Source organism: Amblyomma maculatum, chromosome 7 (genome assembly GCF_055883805.1).
Source record: "Amblyomma maculatum isolate TAMU_Amacu chromosome 7, ASM5588380v1, whole genome shotgun sequence".
Classification (NCBI taxonomy): domain Eukaryota; kingdom Metazoa; phylum Arthropoda; class Arachnida; order Ixodida; family Ixodidae; genus Amblyomma; species Amblyomma maculatum.
The window spans coordinates 103889198-103907107 of NC_139350.1; the positions used below are offsets into that span (position 1 = coordinate 103889198).

Below are 17910 nucleotides of genomic sequence, written 5' to 3' on the forward strand. Positions count from 1 at the left end.
ATTATTTTATTATCTGTATATATTTACAAGAACTGTTTATGATGCGTCTGTTTTGTAAGCGATGGCAAAGACAGCCTTTTGTTGTTGTACAATGCAATACCGCTCCTGCTGCTGTACCCAGGCGAGGACAAGACCCAGTCAGGAGGTTTAGCACCTCCTTTTGTCTTGCCTCGTGGGCAATACCTGTATGTTGCCCGAAGAAGAAATAAACAAACAAAAAAAAAAAAAAACTTGGCGGGTACAGCTCAGCGACGAAATGAATTTGTGACTCAGGCTAGGAGAGACCCCATAATGGACGGCTCCTGAAAGTTCCACTACATTGATTACTTTACCGTGCACTGACATGGCCCGACACATGGACGGCTTGCTTTTCGCCATTATAGAAAAGCAGCCGCCGCATTAGTGACTCGAGCCCGTGTCAACAGAGAGGAAATTTGTGTTATTTCATGCATTACCTTGTGACTTTTTGTTAGCTTGTTGGCTCTTGTTAGCGCTGTTTGATTGCGAAGGCAATACTAGGCCTGGTCTAACCGCTCGTCACTTTGTGCTTTGTCCGTGTCCGTGGTTCCCATATTAAAAATCAGCCTGCCTTGGCGTTTAAATTCACGCCACAGTACGCCACGAGCACGAGCTGCCAACTCATAGGGGAGGGTGATATCAAAATTAGCCTGCCAGAAGTGTTTGCATTCCGTTACCCATATGACACACAGGTTGGTAGGAGAATAATTCAGCAGGCAAAAGAAGAATCAGCTGTTGCTTTCGCCATTCAACTAGGGTTAACCATAGCTAAACCACAACTAATTTTTAGCCCCAATTTCAATCTCGCATTCTTGGGCATAATGGTTGATCGCCCTGACCACACACCCTACATGCAATGATGTCGTTTTCAAACTTGATTCCAAGCGTCGGCGTATGTGCAGGATGGTACAGACATCGCCAGAATGTGCCACGGAATCTTGGACTTCCCCTCCTTCACCAGGAGCGGTGACCTGTGAACTAGACGCTCAGGAGATCAAGATGCGGGAATTGAAGCTTCGCGCCTATGGACAGCAGCAAACAGGGAAAAGGTTGGTGACGAATTTTCATCCCGATTGATACTCCGAGCGGGAGCAAGAAGTATGCTGGCACTGAATGTCGTCTAGTGGGCATTTCTGATTCATTTTTTCTTCTTTTTCTTGCCCAAATAAGTTGACCTATCAAATCGTTGTCTTATCCAAACCTGTCGCTTAGTCATTCAATTTTTCTGACAAGGTTCTTCTCCGCTTAGTGCCATATTCGTGAAACAGTCTGAAGATGTGTCCTAAAACTTGTTAATTTGAGAATAGCGTGACTCCTCAAATACAATGCTTAACAGTTTCCCTTCGTTACTACGTGGCGAAAAAACCAATCTCCTCCAATTTCTACTTTACTTGAATATTTTATATTTTATACTGGTGGCAGTCGTTCCCTCTAACGCCTGCACGTATGATTGTTTTGCGTAATTTAATATAAATCCGGCCGTACAATTTCAATCGCTCGCTTTGTTCAGCCTCAATAAGCGATGTACTACGCCACTTTTTCTAAATTAGGAGTTCGTTTTAGGGATTAGTAGTGCAAATAAAAATATACGTCGTTTACACGGCGCAGTGAAAACTTAATCTTGTGCAACACCAAGCAACATTTTCTAGCGCTGAGAGGAACCTTCAATGCGCTAGCTAACGTTTCGACATGGGAACTTATCTTCGTCCAGGTGAAGACAAGCCCGGAGGAAGGCATGTTATCCAGGCGAAACTTTCGCTTGCGTACTGAGGCTTTCCCACAACCATCTGTTTTATTTTTTTTGTACTAGATGTCCAGCAGGAAAAAGTTTTCTTTGCTATTCTTGAAATGGGGGCAGCACTGGCTCTATGCGTGGTTACGTCTGGCAACGGTGTTTCTTTGTGTTACGTGACTAATGTGACAAAATGACTTGATGCTCTGTCTGATAGGGCTTTGAGACAGTACTAGTAATCATTGTGGATGCAGGATCAAATCCTGCCTCGGCGGCTGCTTTTCGATCGAGGCGAAAGGCACGGCGCCAATGTGCTGTGCGATGTCAGTGCACGTTAAAGAACCTCAGGGGTCGAAATTTTTGGAGTCCTCCACTACGGCGTCTCTCATAGCCTGAGTCGGTTTGGGACGTTAAAACCCCGCAAACCAAGTAGTAATTATTAGCAAGTTTTGGAATTTCAGGTAGGTTTCTGCGGTGCTTTAGATTTTGCACCGATGACACCGTATCATGGCGTGGTTACCGAATTCAGAGTTTTTAGAAAATGGTATTTTTTGCTCAAAATTTTACAGTAAACTAACGTTAGAACACGCATTATCGGTCATGAGGCAAATTTGTTTCATGTGCCTCTTTCATGACATAAGAAGAAACGTAATATGACACAGCGCTGAACAAGAAATCGAAGGGCTTTGCATATATCTATGCTAGACCTAGACTAACGGCTGCAGCGTGGGATGTATGTACATCTAGTTGTGACTGACGCCACAAATCGAGGAGCGGACAAGGAATAACATATGACGCGAAAGCCCAGAGTGTCTATTGCGCTATTCACAAATAGCTTGGTGCCACCAAATGGCTCAAGTTGCAACTCTATTAGATGGAATCAGCCGTTAGAATGCGTTAAATCGGAATACCTGCAATGTGCCGCTTACAAAACAATTCGCGTAAATGCTAACTTTGGTTTCATTCATGTCCCGGGAAGAACTAGTCTGTGGGATGCATGGAGGCCGCACCATTCTTTTCTTACATTATTAATGAATACCATCGCAGCGCTGCATTTCGGGAGCAGGTGTGGCGTCCAGTTTGATACCCAAGAAGTGCACGCATAATGTTTATCAGCCGAGTGAACACCGGGCTGATTTTCTTGGAGAGCATGAAAGCAATGCTCTTCTGCATTTCGACTATTGTTCAACAAAAATGCACCTGGCGCCCTTATGTAGACAGGTATGATTTCTTAAGGTCGTAGTCATGCTCCGTCAACCTAATGCTCAGGCTGCTGTCAGGCTGTGCCTATAAATATCTTGCCCTTTGACGGGGAGACTACGAACGATTCGCCATCCACCGATTTGTGCTCCTTTGCTATTACAGCTCTTTCTCATGTTTTGAAAGCTAAGCTCCTGTTTGCAGAGTTTCGCGTTGCCGTGGCCATTGCAGTAACAGTAGCAGCCACGGTCGCTGATGTAGACCAGTTGCCTGGGAAAAGCCTCGGAGGGTTCTTACTGTACAAAGGGGGCATGGGTTACCCAGGAATGAAGGCAAGCCAAGAGAAGAGGAGGGCGCAGTGCATTTGTAACAGTTCAAGCCTGTTTCATTACATAGCTAGATCTGTCAAGAACCCATTCGATACATTTTGCGTAGTGCAATACTGTGGTGGTAGTAGTAGTCAATTTAGGGTCGTAACCTCGGAGAGTAACAGAAGGATCGTTCTTCGTTGGAAGAAGAGGGTTTACTAAGAATGGACGAGCAGTTGCGAGAGTGAGAAATGAGCAGTTGTAGGGAAGTACTAGAATTTTCCCTTTATAGTAACAGCTTTTCAGCGCCCTTTCCCTAGGTTTCATGTTTTAGTTGTAGGAAACTGAACTAGAGTTACTATGTACTAAATCTAAATAGAACAAGCAAGTTCTATGCAAATATATATCTGGGTGTCACTCGTGAATCATTTACCTCCCCCACAGAGCTCAATGAGCTACCTGTATATATTGCGCGACACCACGGCCCATATGAGCCCCCACGCCTAGCTTTATATATGGCATCACCGTCACCAGGAAAAATAAATCCTGGTGGATGAGCCGATGACGAGTGTTAGAAACTATAAGAGCCCTCGGCGGAGCCAACACACTGCTTTGGCCCAATATTGTCGTTATCGGCATCTCTGGCCTGATCTGATGGAGGAAAACCGACAGCCGCGTTTTCGCATTCTCCCCTTAGCTTTCACTTCCCTTTTTTTTTTTAAACAATCCTGTCTCCTCGTTTGTTTGCTTTTCCCCTTTTTTCTGTCTACGAAGGTTAAACTTGTGGGGTATGAAAACCCTATGTAATGCAATATTAGGCTGTAGTTATAGTGCACAGCTGGCATGGGCAAGATTTGTATGCGAGACCTTGTACAGCCCCCTTGTGCATCACGGTGAATAACTAGCGCTATAGCTCCTGTCATTCATTTTTTTTATGAATATGATGGTCCTTGGAAAAGGAGGCGGCCCGATGTAACATCCGTTTTTCCGAAAGCAGAACTATTTTGTTTAGTTACTCTTATTGAAAAGAAACAAAAATAAGCGATAATCTCCTTCCCATTAAATCTTGAAAAATCGGTGGCAGATGCCTTTGGTGCAGAATAAATGGTGACAAATAGCGAGCACGGACCTCTTGCTTGCACACGACTGTAATGCGCAATTCACAAACCTGTCTAATATAAAGTCTGCGGAGCACATATAAAGCCGCCTCCATCACTGCGCTCCGATCCTTGGCCACAATCCGAAGTGAGATTTTAAAAACTGGCTCCATACCCCTGAACAAAAAAGAATGCTTCAAGGTCTTGTCGATAAAAATGCAAGTGTCCACAGCATAAACTTCATAAAAACAAATCAATCGCGGTAAAGCACATTGTCCTTACATTTGCCTTCAGTACTCTCCTTGCCTTAATTGATATTGGCGACCTGAGAATTAACGTTGAACACTACATACCCTATTTGTGATGGTGCTTCAAGTGCCAGAACCCGGACCCTCAGACTTCTCGCGGCCGCTAGACATGGGCGAAATGAGCCTCAAAAGAGCATTCAACCAAAGTCTGTGCGGAAACTACTTTCCTCTGGGGTCACTGTAAAGGAGAACCCCTGGTTTACTACATGTCTTGCCTTACCTGGAAGAGAGTAAAAAAGTAATCTCACACAAAAGAACTTGATAATATAGGAGTTAGAGAATTACACAATCAGAACAAAAGCTTTCTTCTAGCTCCGCGCATTTCAGATCTGAGCAGAAAAGTTATTTCGAAACAGTGCGACTGGGCGGGGAGGGGGGCTACACTGCTTTTCGGCCCAAGCCACACAAAATGAGCCTGAGGAATCGTAACCCACGCCCCAGGCAGAAGCAGGCTGCACCGGTCTACCACCTCAAAAGAAGGGTTTGGCATTATGCGGGTCGGCGAGAGTGAAGGTCTCTTCCCCAAGAGGCGAGGCCAAAGACACAAATAATGGAGGAGGCGGGGAGAGGAGGTTAAGCATGGCTTGAACCAAGTGATAGAAAGGTGTGAGTGTTTCAGCGCATTTTTCTGCGGACACCTGGGTTTAATGTTCCGCCGTCACAACGTTCCAACGAGCCTTCTTTCTTCGCAACTCGCTATTGTCTTTCGCCTCTACCAACTACGTTATCTGTCTTCTTCTTCCTTTCCTTCGTCTTATTTTGCAGTTTTTTTTACTGCTTCTTTCTCTTCTTCTTCCTTTTCTTATTTTTCTTCTTCTTCTTTTTCTTATTTTTTCTTCTTTCCTCCTCCAATACCTGGCCCAGCTCTCGGTCTATACCACGTGACAGTTGTTAGGCAGTGGCGCGACGCCCTGCGGAGCATACGGAACGCGGTGCCACGCCGACGTCTTGACACCCTAGCGCAGTGTAGCTTTCGCTACTAAATATGTCTGCGGCATTGATTTAGCACCTTTAACAGGCAATGAATACCAGCGAAGGTGGCGCTATGCCGTCGATGTCGGACGGATTGTGCCGCTTCCTGATTTGCTTAAAAGGGACAGGCCCCGAGTGGTAGCAATGCAAAAGGCTAACCAGTTATTTCTCCATTTATACACAAAAGTAATATATTACATGAAAAATATTTCACGGTAATCTCGACAATATAGAGGATCTGCTTTTGCAAAATAAAATCTTGTAGTCGGAGATTTTGACGCCCATTCATCTCTTTGGGGTAGCGATAAGGCAGATAATCTATAGAACAACTTTGATAGAATATTTTTTAGCAACAAATTTGTTTATAGAGCTCGGATAAGACTAATTATTGCTTCTCAATATCATATAGAATCAGATCTACAGATATGTCGATTAGTTGACCTTCTAATTTTACCGATATTAAAGAAAAGAGGAGGAGGAGGAAGCAACTTCATTCAACGATTTACTAAGCGTCAAGAATGTCCTGGGCCAGGGTCAACAAGGTCAACTGACCATTCAGCTGGTCAGATGCTGACCAAGTCCGCCACGTTGGGGGAGGAGGGTGTGGAGAGTGGGGTGATTTAAGGGCAACAGGGAATGAAAACATACACTGCTCCAAATTTGCATAGTATCGGAGCAATTAAAGGAAAGTGTTAGACAATCCATACCTATGCGATCACCCATCTGGCATGATCAGTGTATCATCCTCACATCAATCATACCTCAGGATTCCTTGTGGTGGAACACCATTTAGGTGACTGGCAATATTTTTGATAAGCCGGTTAGATGCAGTTCAGAGTACCGTGGCGTAGACAAAATCAATGAAATCTCGACTACATGCATTTCTGCTGCACGCCTGTCAATTTCCAAGTTCAAAGGAGGAGAAATTTTGGTGTACACGAGAATGTAGAGACGCGAACAAAAAATGCAGAACAAAGTCTGGGGTCCCTTTCTAAGATACCCAGCGCATGAATACCTTTCAATTTAAAAAAAAGGCGAGCGGAAGCATGCCACATCCGTCAAAATATTGAGAAATTGTCAGGTCACAATTGTATCTACTCCACGAGCACCTTAATGACCTAGGAAAAATGTGGAAGTATGTTGGAAGGCTGACTAGCTGCTACTCGCCGTTTACAGTTCTTTTTGATTGCCGGACATATTAGGGGAATACTTAGCCGCAGTTTCCAGTTCTTCACTCCATGCACAATCCCTTTAGAAGCAAAAAAAGATCCATGAAATACGAACGCTGCCAATAAATGAAAGGCACGTACAAAGCCTATGATAGTTTGACTAATCCAAGAAATCAAGACTACTATCTCATGGTAAGCTAACCGCTCCAGGGAGTGATGAATTACTTTTCTGAATGCTGGCGCAACAATCTTTGTAGTTGCACAACTGATGCATTTAACAGAATAATGATAGGAGGAAAAATATTCGAGACCTGGGAGAGCAACCGTTAGTGTCTTTTCTGAAACCTGAAAAACCGACAATCTCACGTAGTAGTAGGAGGCCTGTACGCACTGTGAAGCTGCCAAGGCAAATAGTCGTCGCAATATTCGGGTAACTTTTGTTCTACATTCCCAAGCACTTCTCGACATTATGAGGGTAGATAGGAAGAAGTGTCAACTGTCTACCTGGTTAGTCTTGATAATGCTCCCTGTGAAGCATTCAGGAATAAAGAGCACTGCCTGTCCGTCTTTTTCGATCAGTAGGTCTGGAGGTACGCCATTCTCAGTGGGCTAGTATATCTAGGAATCCACTGTGGGATGTTGGCTTCCTGGCTGATTTCCTTGCAAACCATGCATTTACTGCGCACTTAGGAGTCAACCCGTTTCAGCACTTTATTCGGGAAAGTAATGTCTCAAATCATTATCTTAAGCATTACTACATTTGTTGTTCAAAGGAATTATAACGCCACATTAATCCCCGAATTCATAATATATCCGTTATAAAGCAGCGAGCCGCCATTGCATGTGTTTTCGAGATATGGCAAGCGCTTTTCCCGCATTCCGACTATCAAGCTTCGAAAATAACTCGTGAATGTGAAAGTAAAGCAGCCAATAGGAAAAATTCCGGTTCTCCTAAGTGTACTTGGGCGAACCGGAAAGTTCTCAAGATTGTTTACCGACCGCGAACATGGCGTAAGGAACAACCACTCAATGAACGCCAATGTGAGCCATGCGCTAGAACACGCTAAATGACTGGAAGAAACCACTATTGTTGCCAAAGGAATGAACTTAATAAATTGGCGGCTGCGGGAATCTCTAATCATTCTTCCAACGCTAGCTGCCATGATCCGGATGCTAAGGACTACGATAGCAATTTGCTCATGCTCGTTATGTCACGTCTTGCGTATGCAAGTGATAACAATGTCTTGTCCAGAGGAGAGAACAAAAAACCCATAAAGTGTTTCGAAACGTCTAGAACTTTGGAATTGGTCATTGACCACTATTCACTTCCTTCATGGTGTATCTATTCAGTTTGTGTTCACCATCACTTGATAGCTTCCACAACCCGGAATATATAGACGTGCGAGAAAAGGTTTCCAGATTAATATAAATTGACCACATGGAAGGGCAAAAAAGGGCTCCATTTCTCCCCACAGATGTCAGTAGCATTTCTGTTTTTGCTGAAACGACGATTACAGTCCGATCGTAACCTACACCAGAAAAAAAAAAAAGCATTCTACCTATTATAAGCGGAAACAATTTTCTAAATTTCATATTTGAAAAGTTGTCTCTACCATGTACAAACAACCGCAAAATTAAGCGTCTTATTCCTTCAATATACTCAAGGTACTCTCGCGTATATACTGAGGGTCGAACAGGAGTGCTCTTACACATCTATCACTCAATTCTACCTTCAACCTTACATTATGGAAGTGTAGTATGTGGGTCTCTGTGACCATATTTTAAACGCCTCGTCCCGGCACAAAACCTATGTTTACACCTCACCGTGAGCGTACAAATTATCACTCATTAATAGCCTTAGCGTAAGAACTGATGGACCGTCCCTCGCGGACATAACAGCACTCACGACCGCGCAAACATACTGAAAATGTTTCTTCCAAACAACCTTTGTTATCTTATCGTGAGAAGGTGCACATCTAGAACACTCTTCTGTTTACCCAAATTGATCAATCCTTTGGTACTCAGTATTGTCAAAACCAAAGCAAAACCGTACGTAGTAAAACCGTAATATAGCAAGACAGCCACATTGGGTATCAGTTTTTACTGATGAATTCAGGTTCGTGGAGCTGTCCAGAAAATAAATAAGATAAAAAGCAGAAGTCTACTCTGACTTGTTGAACCCAACACAGCACTCCAGTCAAGATACGCAGTTCTATGTTTCGCATTAGACATCATACATAAGATAGAACAGTCGGAGCGCAAAGGCATAAAATATTACTTCGCTATTTCTCAAGCCATGTCGACATAGATGGTTACGAAAGAGCTGGTGCAAAACACAAGCACAGACTTATGAAATACAAATATTTATATAGGCTGTGAAGACTGCGTGTAGTTAATATGCATTAAATCGAAATATAAATGGCAGAAGTCTAGGGTCCACGAACGAAAGAAAAACTCCATTTAGTGAAGTCTAGTTTAGGATAATGTAAGCCCTGGAAGCACCAAGAGCGGTCTTATTAGATGTAACGTTATTCCGCCTTGATATTGGTCACACATTCCTTGCAAACAACGTTTCTAACAAAAAATGTCGAACGTTTTTGTGAAAAACTTCCAGTAAATCACGTTTAAATGCTTCAAGATAATCCAAAAAACTGCGAAAAATATTTCAGTCAATTTTACGATGAATGATCAGCTTCTCGCCCAATGTTCCTTTTATGTGAATATACCAAATACTTAGGATGTCTAAAAGAAGAGCATGTGTTAATCAAATTCTAAACTAAAACAGCGGCACAATATTTACATACTACCAACAAAATTCCTACGCTCCAGATTGGCATAATAGCCTTAGTCCCTTACCGCCATAGCGCCACCAGTTCCAGCACAACACGCACAGTTATATCCATATAAGCCCGAAAGAAAATACTTTTGTGCCTGTCATAAAGTCTCTCTTAAAGCAGTTATAATTGAGCGACTGTGTTAGAGAAGCCATTTACCCTTGCGATAAATGAACCTGAAAAATCCACTGCTTCGAGAAATAGTATTCACTTGCTACAGCAATAATTCAAAATGACAACTGAACTTTATACATGTTATGATATCAACACGATGTGCAGGGCGGTTTCCCCATTGCAAAAAGGCGGCGAGAGGCAGGTTGCTCTAACCTCAACACGGACGCCGGCCATTGAATAGGATGCCGGCTATTGAAGAGGACGCCAAGGGAGATGGGTCCAGCCCTGCGAAGACACGAGCCGGCCAACAGCGACGAGCAGGACGAAGCGGCCGCACCGAAGGGTGCATGATAAATTTGGGTCTTGGAGCCGACTCCGTGTTTCAGTGATTTCTTCCAATGTTACGATTGGACAGTCTAAATACAGCCAGAACTGTTGTTACAATACACAGATGTAACCACGCCATTTTATCTTAGCGCCAAATTTGTAACCAAACAGAACAGCTGAAGGCCACTAAAGTTTGGCACTTTTGAATGGCCTTGAATTGATCCGTGCTTTCCAAAGAAATAAACACATTGTTCAATAGATGTTCACAATGTTTGTATAAATTTTATAGCTATATTGTCCTTGTCAGAGTAGCTTTAGTGCAATCTCGCCTAGAACTCAGCGAAAACGTTGCAGTCACGCTTTGCTTTTTAGAACCCCTAGAAAAATAGACAAAATTTGTGCCACAGAAGGTTAATAAAGAATTCCTATTTAACTTTCCAAACACCTGTTTTTATCTTCTTCACGCAAGACAACACGCACTCAGGGAACAAACTGAAACTGACAGTGAAAAAAGTTCCAGTCCAGTATCTGCCTGATGCAAGAGATGTATCCGCCGCAGTTTATAACCTGCCGCGCGCCCAATTAAAGGGTTGATATCGGATGTGTGATTTCTGCACATCGCTCGTCGTAAGCATAAATGTTCAAAAGACAATGGGTCTTCACACTCTCGCGATGGTACAAGTCAGGGTTGCACAACGACATATTCCACTCTCCTCGTGGGGTTCCAAACGCAGCGCTGGGCATATTTTCTGGCACCTTACAAAAGTTCGGAGTGCCAACTGCTCCCCTTTGGAACCGCTTGGCGCCGCCACCTTACTTAGCTTGCGTGATGGTAATTCGGAACGTATACTTTGAATCGTAGTGTTCGCCAGGTTGTGCACCGCGTCGAGCTGTCGAGCTGCAATAGGAAGATTACATCCGTCCTTACAGTGGTGCCGCACACGTACAGCATGGCTGTCAAGCTAGGCCGCAAAAGCTTGGAAATAATGTTGTCTTTACAACCTATTACACACAAGACATTCCTTGAGAAATTAACGTATTTCCTATCCTATCCTAATAGGTTGTCTTTACAGTTGCTTGACTTTGTATGTCCCCTTACCTAAGAAGGCTAGTAAAAGTACCAAACGAAACATTCCAAGTTGCCAAAAAAAGAGCAAGGGTGCCACCCTGGATTTCGTATCGCCAGGTAGGGGTAGTAAAATATTCAATGGAGCACAAAGTTGGCATCAACGGAAAGTCATGTGTGCAGTTCCTTATAGGTGATGGCCTAAGGTCCCTGTTGCTTTGGAAATGCAGCGTCTTCATCGTTACCGTCGTCGTCGTCAATGTCGGCGCGAGAGATTAAAATTGGCAGTGATTTAGCTCCGGTTAAACCTAATTGAGCTGCAAAAACCGCTGCATGGCTACGCTTAGGATAGCTTAGGCTACGCGCTGCGCAGCGGCTGGGCTCTCCTTCTTCATAGTCGGTCAATTCTGGCCGTGCGCTAAAAACATACGTCTTCTCCGTTAGAAAAATGGAGCCAGTGAAGCGCTTTTCCGAGTGCCCATCTACGACGACGGCTCGGCTGTGCGGTAAGTGACGCATCACAGCGGGCACCTGGGTACGGCCGTTTGCAGGCATGATAGTCTCTTCGTTGCTAGAGAGACAGAAGAGCCTTTGAGCGTAGTGAAACCGACCACTCAGTAACAGTTGCACAAAAAAAAGCTGCGACTAAGTTTAGTGACTGGTAGGACCCATCGAAGTTGTGGCGTCATACGATTCGAGAACGGAGCTGAACGGCGTTCCCAAATTCTTTTGTGATCCGCTGCGGTAGTAGGAGGGTATCAATGCCTTGTTTCGCAGCTTTTTCAGTGCAAAAACGCGCCGCATTCAGCAATCGTCACAATCACACTATACGACATATGCATGCGTCCAATTTTTTAAGTGTTCAACAATGTTTAACGCCTGACTGTCGAATCGTTGTTTGACGGTATGACGCTCTCACAAACTGCACCGTGAGTACTAATTTGGGTTATGTTCATGTCAATGGAAAAACAAGTCGAAGGTTAAGACGCACGGCTTCCCCGACCTTCACTTACTGTGCTAATTCTTGGGCATCTTCGACACTGCCGCTTTCAAGCCGCTGATGCGACACGCAGTATGGTACCCGCAAAATTGACATACGACGCTTGCCGGCTGCACATGTTAAGTAGTGCTGATGTCTCCTCAAGTAGCAAGGAAACCATCGCTGTAATGAAAACAGCCATTGTTGAACACGCGTTGAGTAATCTGTCGCTTCAACAGCAGTTCGCGCTCTGGATGTGGCGCAGGATACTTAACTAAGCAGGTCAAGACAAGCCTGCAATTGTTAAACGCTGTTTGTATGGTATTTTAATTGCCCTTTATTCGGCTGCTTCTTTGCGTCCCTGTATTTTGGGACAACTTAGGACTCTTGTTAGCCGTTGTATAAGCTTGGCGACCTAACAGCGATGCGCTTGTGTCACAAGATGATGAAGATGATCCTTGTTGTCGTTTGCTGACAATCCTAACAAAGTTTATGACAGGGAATAATTTATTCCGCATGCATGTCGTAACTGCATGCATCTGTACATTATCCTGTGCTAAAAGCAACTACCAGGGCAGGGAAGGAGCGGCGCCCACTGCTGTATGGGTACTTGAGAACATTCCCAATGCATATGAAGGAAAGAAGACGCGCTCTTGAGCTGCCAAGATGAAAGAAGGCGCTTCCTGCGTCGGCGCTAAATGCCCGTGCGCGTCGTCTGATATTCAACAAGAACAATTACAATTTTTTTCTTATATTAAACTAGCTATTTTGTAGGCCTCTGAAACTTACCAGGCATTTATTACCAATTCCTTTTGACAGGTGTTCGAAGAGAATAAGAAAGTTCTATTATCACTGGATAATAGGATCCCATTCATTATTATGTGTGCTGTACGTCCCTACGCACGTGCTGTAGCGCTGGAAAGAAAGCCTTAATTTTCAGCTTCATTGAAGCTTCAACGTGTACATGACTTCCGTTCGTTATATACTGTTTTTTATATTTTTATTTCACAGACGTCATAAATAATATTCCTGATCATATTAGGGACAGCCCAAGTGCCAGAGATTAAATACCTCATTCTTCGCACATTTAGGAACCAACATTGTGAGCAAAAAATTGCTGGCACGCCTCTGGTTCTTGGCAGTTGCTTAGTGACATGCCCGGGTGTCAGCTAAGCACCTTTTAAAACATCGTATTGTTACCTACGATACAGTACAACCGCTCCGACAGTCACCCTATTGTGTTTCTTTTAAATAAAGTGCCGGAATTATCACCTAATGAAGGAAATGTTTGGTGCCGAAGTTATTAGACCATCTCATAGCCATTGGGTGGCACCTCTTCTACTTGTCATGAAAAGAGACGGAGAATTACGTCGCTGTGTTGACTTACGGCGATTGAACAATATTACTAAAGAGGATATTAACGCCCTGCCCAGAACCGACGAAGCTTTAAAATTCCTAAGAGGCAGCAGGTATTCCTCCTCCTCCCTGGATCTCTAATCTGGGTACTGGCAAATTGAGGTAGACTAGAGTGACCACGGAAAGATTGAATTCATTCCTGATGGGTTGCATGAGTATCAGGTAATGCCGTTTTGCATTTTCTCTCCGCCAGCAACCTCTTAAAGGCTTATGGGCTCTGTTCGAACCTGAAATGGCAGACTTTTCTGGTATAGCTGGATGAAATGATCGTCTTCACCCCTCGTTAAAAGCCGACAAATGTCCCTTCGCTTACCAAGATTTGTTTTAAACCACACCGCCAGAGGATGGGGTACTTACCTACCCCTAAAAAACTGTTGCGATCGCAAATTTCCCTCCGCTTCGAGACCAGAACGACTTTGCCGCTTGCTCCAGCATGTGGCAACTACTTCCGCTTTGTGCCAAACGTCTCCAAAATTGCCGTGTCCCTCAAAATTCTCTTCAAAGCAGGTGTACCATTCCGATGAAAAGAACGAAGCAGCAGGAATTTCAGAACCTTCAACGCCGCCTTCAATCACCACCCGTTCTAGCGTATTTTGATGAACACGCTGATTCGGTGGTTCGCATCGATGCGAGTAATTGTGGTTTGGCTGCCATCCTAGTTCCAGACCAAAACGTCCACAACATGTACTTGCTTACGCAAGTCGTTCATTGTCGAAGACTGAGGGCATCTATTATGCCGCTGAGAAAGAGTGCATTCCTATCGTGTGAGCAGTTATGAATTTAAGTTAATATCTGTACTGTAAACCTTTCAAAGTTGTGATGGATCGCCGTGCAATTTTCCAGCTGGCTAATATGAATGATCATTCAGGGTGCCTTGCAAGAAGAAATCTGCGTCTGCAAAAATGACATCACAGTGACGTACACATCCAGCCTTAAACACGTAGACGCATATTGGCTTTCCCGTGCTCTCGTAACACTGCCGGACCGAAGTCGGAGCAGACACCTTCATCAACACAGTAAACTGTGGACCTTCGATGCGCCACAATGAACCGACCTTGATCTTCAAGCAATAATTATTTGTAAAGTGCTATTGGCAGAGAACCTACAGCCTACCAGCGTGCTTTATTTTCTCTCTGCTGCCTTACGAAATGCTTTTCAAGAAGAACAAGAGAAGAAGAAGTTGTTCTGCACCAGAACGCTAGCTTCACAGCTCTGCATTTTTTTCGGATATTTGTGCCATAACAATTCAGATTTCGCACTTTTGTGCCACAGCGATGGATGAGGAGACCCCTGGGTCTCCTTTGAATCCCAGTGCGTCGGCAGCGAACGCCCAGAGAAAGCGGGTGTACCAGATGAGCGACTCGAGCAGCTTGGACAAACATGTCTCCTCGGCAGCAAGTGATGAGTTCTCGGCAACAAGCTATGAATCCTCGGCCGACGACGACGGATTCGTGCAAGTTGTCAGCAAGAAGGCCAAGCGCAAATTGCGAAGACAGTCCTCCGAGTCGTCATCGTCATGCTCGGCAACGGTCATCACGGAGCGTCGTGCAGTGGTGCATACTGCCTTGTTTGTGCCACAACAACCTACGGACAACCTGAACCTTCTTAACAGGCAAGTCACATCAATATATCTTGACAGCCTCGTACCAGGAAGAGTTAAGGACGTCAGGATAAACCCCAATAAAACATCATTGCAATTAATGTTACGGACCGAAGCGCACTCGACAGTTTGGGTAAAATCAACAAACTGGCAGCATTAACGTCCGTCCTCTTGATGTGCAAGAACCAGGGCTGGCGTAATCTACAACGTGGACGTCGAAATCAGTGACGCTGATTTACTCATGCTAATCAGGCCCACGACTAACAGCACTGCAATAATTCGAATTCAACGCCTTGGAAAGTCTCCCTGCATCAAACTCACATTCCAAGGTGACTGCATTCCATCACACGTCAAGGTCGGGCACTTCCGACACCCAGTCCGACCCTTCGTACCAAAACCGCTACAATGCAGGAAATGCATGAGGATCGGTCACGTCAGCAGCGTCTGTAAATACTCCATTGTGTGCCCAAGATGCTCCGAGGCACACAGCGGTGACGCTTGCCAAGAGATTTCCTTTAAGTGCGCCAACTGCCATGGCCCCCACGACGCTTCTTCGAAGGACTGCCCTCGACTAAAGGCCGAGCGGGCAGTACTCCGACAGATGGTTCGAGACAATTCTACACACAAGGAAGCCACTGCTAAGGTGCGACGACGTCGTTCACATCGAAAAAGATTGTCAAAGAAGGTAGCCACCTCTGAAGAGCAGGTCTCCAGCGCTACTGTGGCTTGCCCACCAAGAACCACAGCCACCAACAACATCACTCACCCTGGTAACGTGATACTTGGAGCCCCAGAAAAGTCTTGGACACCGCTGCCGAATCCAAGTAAGCCCACTCGTCCAGAGACCTTGTTAAATTCCGACCGTCCAACTGAGCCATCCCAAGGGCAAGTTTCAGACTGCGGCCAAGATAAGCAAGTGATTGTCATGCTTAAGTCTCTGATGAGCGCTATGCGAATCCTTCTTTCGAACATGCACACGCCAGCAGCGAACAGCGCCTTGCAAGTACTGGACGCATTGCAACCGGTTCTTGCAGCTTTAGAGTAGACAGCACCATGGCTTTCTCGGGATTACCTTTTCACAAAAAGGTCAAGCAAGCATTCATCTTTCAGTGGAATGCCCGTGGACTACAGTCCAAGATTTCAGATATTCGACGCTATGTTTACGAAAGTAAGTTCCCTGTTCTCGTTATTTGCGAGCCGAATCTACCAAATACTTTGCGAATTTCCGGTTACGAGGCATTTCCTTCGCCAACACTCAACAGACCCAGCAAAGTCGTCGTCTACGTACGACGTGAACTAACATATGTGCTCCACTCTGTTCCCCCGAACAATGACAACTAGTATGTGTGTTTGACCGTGAAGTGTCGCGCCCTAACATTTACGCTAGTGGCTGCATACCTGGCACCATCAAGTCACTTCGACGATGACAGATTAAGTGATCTTATAGCCATCACTTCTGGACCATCGATAATCACAGGTGACTTTAATGCTCACCACCCCGTTTGGGGAGGCGTTCGGATGAACTCTAAAGGCAGGAAGCTTGTGTCCTTCGCCTCTGACAATGGTCTACTCTGCCTTAACGATGGAACGCCGACCTATATTAGAGGTGTTAATTACAGCAGCTGCTTGGACTTGACTTTCGTTTCACATTGCCTTACAAAACATGTCCGGTGGTTTACAGATATAGAAACTCATGGCAGTGACCATATCCCAACCTACCTCAACATTACTGGCCATTCGACATCTCTCACAGCGACACGTATGCGGCGTATTGATTGGACACTTTTTAAAATTATTATGGAAGATACTTGCACCCAAGACTTGTCCACAAGTCTGGAACAAAAAATTAAGGACGCTATGGAGAGTGCAACCTGTACCTTTAACCCTGTCGCAAACTACACAGATTTTGACTTTGAACTACAGCGACTACGATCGCTTCGGCGCAGGGCGGAACGTAGATACCGGCGCACAAAGTCTCGCCTAGACCTCACATACGCAAGGCGCATACAGAAAAAGATCCAGCGCAAAATTCAGTCCCTGGAGTCTAACCGCTGGAGGACATTTTGTGAAACTCTCGACCCACGGAAGTCATTGTCACGTATCTCGACTGTCATTCGCGGCCTTCGTACACCACCTCAACAACGACACCCTTTCAAATCAATCGCGCTTCACCAGAGATGCAGTGAGGTCGACGTAGCCGAAGAATTCTGCGCAAGAGTAACAGGACCTTCAAACACACTCGCGCCACAGCAGTGTAGTGATGTTCCGCCATCGAGGGATTCACGGATGGATCTACTGTTCACACTGGAAGAACTTGACGCTGCTCTCGCTTGTTGTAAAAGGTCATCTTCGCCAGGACCAGATGGTGTGACATACTCTGCGCTTGCCAATCTAGGCCAAGAGGCTCGACAGGCTCTCTTGCAGACATACAACAGGTCATGGAGTGACGGCAAAGTTCCTAGTGAAAGGAAGACAAGTCATATCATTCCACTTCTAAAACCCGGAAAATCACCGCTCGATATTAATTCATACCGCCCCATTGCGCTCTCCAGCTGCGTCGGCAAAGTAATGGAAAGGATGCTATTAACACGCATTGAGTGGTACTTGGAACGACACGAAAAATATCCAGATTTCATGTCTGGGTTTTGACGCGGCCGCTCCTCTATAGATAATGTCGTAGACCTGGTTACGTCAGTCAATGTCCAAAAGAATCTGAAAAGATTGACTGCGGCATTGGTTTTAGACATTAAAGGTGCCTACGACAATGTAA

The 17910-nt window shown here is 44.9% G+C and overlaps 1 protein-coding gene across 2 annotated transcripts in view; it reads left to right on the forward strand.

Moving 5' to 3' along the window:
* The window catches only part of LOC146184235 (uncharacterized), a 108998-nt gene that overhangs the window by 24569 nt on the left and 66519 nt on the right, over window positions 1-17910 (forward strand). Inside the window, exons 4-5 of one of the 2 annotated variants that reach the window (XM_084609310.1) lie at window positions 921-1067; window positions 9918-10125. The exons of the other annotated variant lie outside the window; for it this stretch is intronic. Of the exons in view, the coding sequence (XP_084465436.1) occupies window positions 921-1067; window positions 9918-9993 (223 nt within the window). The 3' untranslated portion in view covers window positions 9994-10125. Of the gene's footprint in view, window positions 1-920; window positions 1068-9917; window positions 10126-17910 lie in introns of those variants that run through there. 2 annotated transcript variants of the gene reach the window in all.